Genomic DNA, 8,991 nt, shown 5'->3' on the forward strand with positions numbered 1-8,991 from the left:
ATAATGGCTCCAGGTGTCTTTTTATAGTCTCATTTACCTTGCTAATGCAAATTTCACACCTTTAAATTTCCAAGTGGCTGAATTTACATATAATGTTCCTGAAATGACAGCTATGTAAAATCTGGGTCTCCTACGGGACTAAAATGATTATATATATATTAATGATGCCGTTTTAATGACCTTTCCTCCCGCTGCTAATGATCCCTTAGAGGATCAGACGGCATTTTTTTCTGAATGTGGACACAGTGTGGGGAATCACAGTCCGTGTATAAATTCATAGTTGGTAACAAGAAATACCACATTACAAAGTCACTAGAAGCAAGTAAAGTATGTCAGGGAGATAGGAAAAATTGAATATGCCAAGAAATATAGACAAGTAGATCCACTGGTCATATAGGAATGGTTCACACACAGGTAACCAGTAGACTGATTTAGGGAACAAAATCAAATAAGTGTTACGGAAAACTACAAGAGGAAGCTGGAGTAAAACTGGACGTACTTGACGCCACATCTAACAGCTCATGGGTGGCTTGATGAAAAGATACCCAGCAGGAACCATTCTGCTTTCCGCAGTGTATTGGAGACTGTTTCTGTATGGTAAGACTCAATGCCTTGTGTATTATATATGATATAATTTATGTAGTGTTAGCGCTGAGAAATTCTAAACTGGATACCAATGCTTTAATAAAAATGGGGAAACAAGCATTACCAACCAAAAGAGCACAACGAGGGTCATGTTTCAAACATGATTCTGGAGCAACCGTTGGAAAGTGATCACCATAACAACCAACAGAATGTTCCAATCAACATGAGCATTTCTTGGGTTTCTATGGCGATAAGAACAATACGTAAGCCCTATTGCATTAAAAGATCAGAGGGAAATGGCATTTTTATTTCACAACGTGTATGAGTTTCCAACCCTTCCGGCCCTAGCAGTACAACCAAATGCATGTTCAAATCACAAATCCGGTGCTGCATGTATTTAGGCCTAAAAAAATCCTTAATTGGCACATTTTGTAATTAAATGTCGGACCACGGGACTGTATCATCATCTCTAAGTAATGACCTACAAAAGGAGAAAATATTGAGCTGAGTTAAGATAAGATTTACCACAAAATAGCTTATACTGAATGACTTGGAATTATTATTATTATGATTATTATTATCTTTTATTTATATACAGCCGAGAATGTACGCATCACTTCCTATAAAGCATATATTCAAAAAATATGACAATATTAGAATTGAGAGACTAAGACAAAAATAAGGTAAAGAGGACACGGCTTGCAGGGATGGGATGTAATATTTGACGTGGTATCTTGTATGCATTTCATATGTCAAATAACAGGTACAATTCACCACTATATTTGTGATATATTTGTCACTGTTTGGCTAGACCATACTAAACCTAAGAAAGTATAATATCACTCACAAGTCATATTGCTTGTGCTCAAAGCATTGTGGTGTTGGTAGATTTCAGTCAAGATAAACTAATCAGTGGTATACTAAATAATATATTTCGTTGATATCTGGCAAACAAATATACACAATATTGTTATTATTTTGGCTGTAGGAATAACCTGTATAATATAATTTACTCTCTCTGTCAGCTGCTGTAGGCAGTGCTGAGCTGCAGTGTACAGGATCTGAAGCTGGACCCACATATGAATCCCTGCAGAATGTTTTTGATAAGAAGTCTTTCCGTCCAACGTTGAATTATAGCCGGCCTACAAGTGTGAACATCTCCTTCACACTCTATGCGGTGCTAGGAGTGGTAAGGATGATGACCTGTGTTAATGCCTTCTGGGGTTCATAAGGATAGTACAGAAGAAAATGTATATATCAAGTCTCATTTGTCCGTATCTTAGCATGCTGCATAAATGATAAATAAATTAGACCTTGGTTTAATTCCTGCAAGTTATATATTTTTGTTTTCATTTCTCCAAGTAGTGTATTTTTGGTTTAATTCCTCTAAGTAGTGTATTTTAGCTCCATGTTTCCACCATAGGGAATGATTAATGAATTTGGAGATGATAAAAAGTAGAAATATACAATAATATAATTAATTGTAAATTGAGGAATGATGGTGACAGCCATCATTTTATCAAAATGTTTCTTCAAGCCGTTTTAAGGTATATAAATATTATAGTGTTCCTTAAATCATTAATTAAAAGACTGCCTCGTTTTAATTTTTTTTTTTTTTAAACTAACCTCCTTCACGCTATATGGGGAACTTGTAGACGGTGTTCCAGGTATAGCAATGAAGACCCCAGTTTTAAATCTGATTTGGTAAACATGTGTGCAAAGGTTATTTCAGAATAAAGTATCTTAGAATAATACAGACTTCATTTGATTGATTGTTTTAGTTATAACCAACTTTTGTCCCCTCTCTAGATTTCTGATATAATGTATTTTCCGCCATCTGTTTTGTTCTTTTTAGAATGAGAAAAGTCAGATTCTCACTACATTTCTCTGGCTGCGTTTGGTGAGTTACAAATACAGCTCTTTTTGTGGATTCTATGCAAATCAGTCTCTGGTTAGGACTTTATATAGTAAACCAGTTAAAAGGTACTGGGACAATATTTTGCCAATCAGTTGTGGTCCCATAGAAATCAGATAGATTATTATAAATCCATTGTAAGGATGTTTTATTAGTATAGTTGCAGGTTGTTAATATTATTATATATAACATATATTAGTTATTTGATGGTCTAGAAGATAATTAAATAGGTTTTGCAGCCATAATATTCATTTAACAGAATAAGTACGTTAAAGGCACACTCCAGCCATCACATGCACTTTAAGGCATGGTCAGTTTTGCAAATACAATGGGGGAATTCTGCAGAATCCCACTGTGTTTCAGTTGATTTCAAACTTTCAAATGTTGGACCACTGGGGAGGGCAGCTGAGGCAGCAGGGATGCAACTTCTAGGACAGGTAGGGGCTACTTTCAATTTTCTAAAAGTACTACCAGTATTCGTCTCTAATGGGGGTGTCAAGAGAAATTAGATCCAAATTAGATCCAAATTAGGCAATAACATTGTTTTATAGTTAGATGGATATTACTTTAGCATTTTGTTCCTAAGGCAGGCTAGCAGGGATACAAAACATGTCTTTCTTGCACTACCTTGTTGTCATGTACATTCATTTTTACTCTGATTGTTGGATTAGTTTTGGCAGCACGAGTTTCTAACCTGGAGTCCAGAAAACTGTGGCTCTGTAGAGAAGATCTCATTGCCAGTTGAAGACATTTGGACACCAGATATTATTGTCTATGAATTGTAAGTGCTGATTGCTCTACTCATTCATATCATACACGTCATTCTCATACACATGTACGAGATGGCACAAATAAATATGCATTTTTAGAATTCCTCACTTTTTTCCTGCTATTTGGAAGAAATTCTGCTGTGGGCAGTAGAATGTGCTTCTCTGTGAAATCTCCTTCAAGTCTATGGGGTTTAGAGATGAGATTTCAGGAGAGTTTGCCTTTAACTCACCTACTTTGTGATAAATTATAAAAGAGCAGCCCAGTAAACTTTAAAATTAAAGTAACACCCCAGCCATGGTATGCTTTTTAATGCATATAATAGCCTCATGGTCCCTTTAAAAATGAATGAAAGGATCCGGCAGAATCCGGCACATGCCCGTGCCTCTTTTCCCACTCCCCAGCTCCTAGGCTTGGAGGAGATGTCTTCGGCAGGAGGGTTGCGCTGTAGCTTTTCGTAAAGGTAAGTGATTTTTTTAAAAATGTATTTCAGGTTGAGGAATGCATATTGAAGTATTACATGCAGGGCCGGCCTTAGGGGTGTGCGACCGGCGCGACCGCACAGGGCGCCATGGTAGCAGGGGCGCCTGCCCGGGACTTAAATTAAAACATTGGGGGTTTTTTAAACTTTATTTAACATCATTCATGTTAAATAAAGTTAAAAAAAAACAAACGATGCTTTAATCTAAGTCCCGGGCAGGGGCGCCAAGCGGTTGCTCGTGAAGTTCTCAGCAACCGCTCGACGCCCCTCACTCTCCGTGACTCCGTCGCGGTGCCGGCATCTCATGTTGAGTGCCGGACTATTCCTCCCGCTCTCACCGCAGGACTCCGGCAACAAGGTAAGTGAGGGGGGGTGTAGTTTGAAGGGGCAGAGGGGGGTGTAGTTTGAAGGGGCAGAGGGGGGGTGTAGTTTGAAGGGGCAGAGGGGAGGGGTAGTTTGAAGGGGCAGAGAGGGGTAGTTTGAAGGGGCAGAGGGGGGGTAGTGAAGGGGGGGCGCCAGAGGAGTAGTCCGCACAGGGCGCCACAACGCCTAAGGCCGGCTCTGATTACATGTCCAACTTTTCCATATGCTTTTTTAAAATATAATTCTAATTAACATACAATAAATAGAGACCTGTCCTCTGATGTGCTACAAATGTTTATTACTGGCATGTATAATTTGTTTTGTCCAGTATAGATGAGGATAAGTCCCAACGCACGCCGTTTGTCTACGTCAATCACACAGGACGTGTTCGCTATGACCGGATGCTTCGTGTTGTCAGCTCTTGTAACCTCGGCATTTTCAACTTCCCGTTCGATGTTCAGAACTGCTCATTGACCTTTGGCTCTTACATGCACACAGGTACTGATGGCCCACACCGGGACTAATGCAAAACACAAGTACACAAATAGATGGAACTCTGTGACAGAGAATAACACAAGAACTAGAGCAATACCTGGATACCAGGGAGTCACACAGGGAGTCACACAATAACAGTAGTAATCAGGGATGGAAAGGGGGCAGCTTCACCAGAGTTATCACTCAAGCATTCAGGCACCAGCCTGGTAGTTTGACTCTTAGAAGCATTGGCAAGGTGTGCTCACACACGCAATATGCACAATATTTGCATTTTTTGGGTTTCTGATAGGACTCAAGTACCATATGGAGACAATTCTACTGAATCTACTATTTCACAGATAGAAACACTATATACACTGCAGTTCAAATGTTTGGGGTCATTAAGAAATGCCCTTGTTTTGAAAGAAAAGCAATTTTTTTTCCATTAAAATAGACACATTGTTAATGTTGTAAATTACTATTGTAGATGGAATATCTTCATAAGCAGCTGGAGATACAGCCCTGGGTCAGGTCTTAGGCTACGCCTTGCTGTGTGTGCATCTGTAGAGGCTCCAGGTAGTGGGGGGGAGATAATGAGTTCAGTTTTAGAAAGATTACGTTTCAGGTAGCGTTGTGACATCCATGAAGAAATAGCAGACAAGCAATTGGTAATACGGGACATGAGAGATGGAGAGAGATCAGGAGAAGACAGGTAGATTTGGGTATCATCTGCATATAGATGATACTGGAGTCCAAATGAGTTGATTAGTATAAAGAGAGAACAGCAAATAGCCAAGGACTGAACCTTGGGGGACACCAACCGAAAGTGGAAGGGGCGATGATGTCTTGCCAAAGAAGCTGACAGAGAAGGAACGGTTAGACAGATATGAGGATATCCAGGAGAGAGCTGTATCTCGAAGTGAGTCAAGAAGAAGGTGGTGATCAACAGTATCAAAAGCAGCAGAGAGATCCAGTAGTATTAGAATAGAGTAGTCACCTTTTGCTTTGGCAGAGAGCAAGTCATTGGAGACTTTTGTTAGAGCTGTTCCAGTGGAGTGAAGGTTTGAAACCAGACTGTAGAGAGTCAAGGAGGGAATTAGAGGAGAGGAAGTCACAATGAACCTCTTTAACTGTCAAATGGAAGAGATTCACACAGGGAAATACATTAAAGATCAAAAATGTATCTGTATATCTGTCAAATAAACATATTTTATACATGCTGTTACCCATGTTTCTAGTGAAAGATGTACGTCTTGGGCTGGCTTTGCCTGTGGAACAGATTCTGCGAAACTCATTGCAATATCTGGAAACCAGTGGTGAGTGGGAGCTCCTGAGGATAGAAGGGACACCAGACATACTGGAATTTGGCATCGATGAGTGGGATATCATTACATTTTGGGTGAGGATCAAAGGATTACATTCGGAAAAAAATGGATGGATAATGAATGACTTGATATATTACAAATATGTACAAAGATCATGGTGGCAGAAATTAATGTTACATTATTATGCAGCACAATGCTTTTTTTCCTCTTGCCAGGTGGTGATCAGGCGTCGCTCCGTCCTGTATGTGGTGAACCTGTTAATCCCGAGTGCTTTCCTCATGCTGATTGATATTCTGAGCTTCTACCTCCCCCCACACAGCACAGACCGCGCTTCCTTCAAGATGACTTTGCTCCTGGGTTATACAGTGTTCCTCCTAATTATGAATGACCTGTTACCAAGCACCGCCAATGGCACCCCACTAATTGGTAAGATGATACATACCTACCACCCACTGACATGCTTGCCTAGGAAGTGGTACCAAGAGCACAATAAGACCATAAAGTGCAAGGGACATCAGCGACAACATACCTATCTAATGGAATTATCTTTATTACACATACGATCCACTAAGAAACACATCTCTATTCCATGGCTACCTTTGTCACAAACATGTGACTATTTCTGGTTTATGTAACTATCTCTTGGTTAAACATAGGTCATAACTACTCATTTGCTTTGTCTGTCTCTTAGGTATTTACTTCTCTGTTTGTTTGGCTCTCTTGGTGCTCAGTCTGCTGGAGACAGTCATAATCACCCACGTCCTGCATCGTGGAACCCTGCAAAGTGGGTCTGTGCCTTCCTGGGTTAGACATCTTGTACTAGTATACATAGCTCGCCTTATCTGTTACCGATTTACAGTGTCCAACCCACACACTGTTTCTTCTAGTGGCCAAGTGCCACCACCAGGCAGCGAAGACAAAGCCTCAAAACCACCACCATCTAACCCCTACCATAACAAACTCTGCATCACAGGTGATTTTTTTTGTATGTTTCAAGTTATAAGAGGCTGGGTTGTCTATATTAAAAATACTTAGTAACATGATGGTTTCATAAGATGCCAATGAGAAGCAAAGTGATTGCCCATCTAAAAGTTTGTTGTGTGTACCTGATAATGCCATCCATTGCTGAAAGCAGCGTATTGTTATTATTATACGTACAGATTATTATTAATTATTATTAATATGCTGGTAGATCACCATGGAGGAGGCAGAGCACTGCAACAGGTTGGACAATGTATTTTAATGTACTTACAAAGTATGTTGATATGCATTCTTTGTTACTGAGGCTGCATGGGACACTAAACGGTGCCTTTAAATGTATTCCTAGAATCAAACTATTATATCACTTATCAAAGTAGCTGCCCCTGCAAACCTAATGTTCGTGGCTCTGATCTTGTAATTTGAGTACACGTCATTGTCTTCTACTTGACTAATTTCACAAGTTAGAAATAGAGCAAAGTATCAAATTCAGTTGTGTAATGTAAAAGCAATGTCAACTCTTGTTGGTTTAGCTTGTACATATATGTCTGGTGTAACCATGTTCGGTGGCTTAGTCTCTAACTAACATATGGAGCAACAATTATAGAGAGTCCATTTAAAATAAAACTGCATTGTCTAGTCTGAGTTTATGAATTGTGTTCCACAAAACCCATTTCCCAAGCTGCTGGATGTAGAATGTATAACAGTCTACAGACATACCAAAGTTGCTAGCAGGGATTGTTAACCAATAATAAAATGTTTTTAATATTGGACTTGATGCCACACTATGGCTTTACATATTGCCCCCTATCCAAAGCAGTTGGGCTATGCATTCCTCTACCTGTCAACATGATTAGGCTACATGTGATGGATGTTCTGTTGCCTTACAGGTAGCAAAAAATAGACAGCAAATATGTTCAATGGATTAGACGTATAGAGATATGGATAGATTTGCATAATTATTCTATTCTTTCCTCTAAGATGGTCCCCTCTTTGTGTCCTCAGACCACATAGAGGTCCTACCAATGGTCCCAGAGCTGCTTCCCCCAGATGCCCTTTGCCCTGGCCCTGAGAGACAGCTTGCATTGATTAGTCAAAACCTGCGGAAGATCAAGGAGATCATGGAGGGCAAAAACCAGCTCAAGGAACAGGAGGAAGAATGGGTCCAAGTTGGATACGTCCTAGACTGTCTGCTGTATCGTCTATACCTGATCTTCATTGGATCCTACGCCATTATCATCATCAGTGTGTGGTGTGTATGGTACAATATATAAAATAATAAGGATAAACATGAACTACCACGAATAAATGATGACAATGTACAGTGCATTAATGCTGAATGAGCCGACTCCTTTATTGGTAGTGACACAATGGAATAAAGAGGACACAGATATATGAGGGATAGAGCAAAAAAGGCATTCAAAACAATGGAAACATGCTCTCCAGATAAAGTTACAATCAAGTGCCGTGATCTCCACCTTTTCAATTTAATAGTATGTTTATCATTCAAAATATCACATCCTATTATCACATTGTAGAGGGGAGCGAGCCAAGCCCGAATTTGCCCTGTACTTACCCTGTTCAGCCAGACTCATCCATAACATAAAGAAAGTCCTGGTGAGCATCTTCTTCTGAGATGACACATTTGAACTGGTTCAATTCTGGTCTTTGCTCCCCCTTTTTTGTTTAAGATTGGCCGTGATCAGCTATTTATTGTTGAGTAATACAAAATAATCTATAGGAAGGTGGGCTTATTATTTAAATCTAAAATCTGGAACAATAGTATATAGATTTCTGCTCAGGAGCTATGATATCCAGCATTATAATATAGTAGGGTTTCATGGAGTTTTTGTGGAGTGAGAAATCTTGCTGTGAGTTCTAAATTAGAAGATTAATTAATATGCATTTTACATTCTAGGCACAGGCCTATTAGCAGTTATCTGCACACCTGTGCTACGGTTGGGTGTAAGCCTTGGGAAAATACAGGTCCACTCTATGTGACACACTGTGACAATGTTCCCATTAACACTTTACACAACCTTCTCCCAAGAGGACGCAAGCAAGAATTAGCACATTGGTCGTTACATGTTATATATGCATGT

The 8,991-nt window shown here is 39.6% G+C and overlaps 1 protein-coding gene across 1 annotated transcript; it reads left to right on the plus strand.

The window, feature by feature from the left end:
• The first annotated feature begins 745 nt into the window (after positions 1 to 745).
• On the plus strand, positions 746 to 8,890 carry LOC149302298 (5-hydroxytryptamine receptor 3A-like). Its single transcript, XM_089482406.1, has 10 exons — positions 746 to 848; positions 1,611 to 1,774; positions 2,441 to 2,485; positions 3,172 to 3,281; positions 4,441 to 4,610; positions 5,825 to 5,985; positions 6,127 to 6,337; positions 6,603 to 6,884; positions 7,895 to 8,134; positions 8,808 to 8,890. The coding sequence occupies exons 1-10, from the start codon at positions 746 to 748 to the stop codon at positions 8,888 to 8,890; spliced, it is 1,569 nt and encodes a 522-aa protein (XP_089338532.1).
• The last annotated feature ends 101 nt before the right edge of the window (positions 8,891 to 8,991 follow it).

Source organism: Sceloporus occidentalis, unplaced genomic scaffold, assembly GCF_023333645.1.
Source record: "Sceloporus occidentalis isolate IW3139 unplaced genomic scaffold, rSceOcc1.0.p SCAF_19, whole genome shotgun sequence".
NCBI classification, from domain to species: domain Eukaryota; kingdom Metazoa; phylum Chordata; class Lepidosauria; order Squamata; family Phrynosomatidae; genus Sceloporus; species Sceloporus occidentalis.

Excerpts from the sequence above, each read along its gene's own strand:
- LOC149302298 (XM_089482406.1), top strand. The coding sequence starts at position 746 with ATGATTCTGGAGCAACCGTTGGAAAGTGATCACCATAACAACCAACAG. Across the intron at positions 2,486-3,171 it reads CATTTCTCTGGCTGCGTTTG|TTTTGGCAGCACGAGTTTCT; the intron begins GTGAGTTACAAA and ends TTGTTGGATTAG. Across the intron at positions 5,986-6,126 it reads GGGATATCATTACATTTTGG|GTGGTGATCAGGCGTCGCTC; the intron begins GTGAGGATCAAA and ends TCCTCTTGCCAG.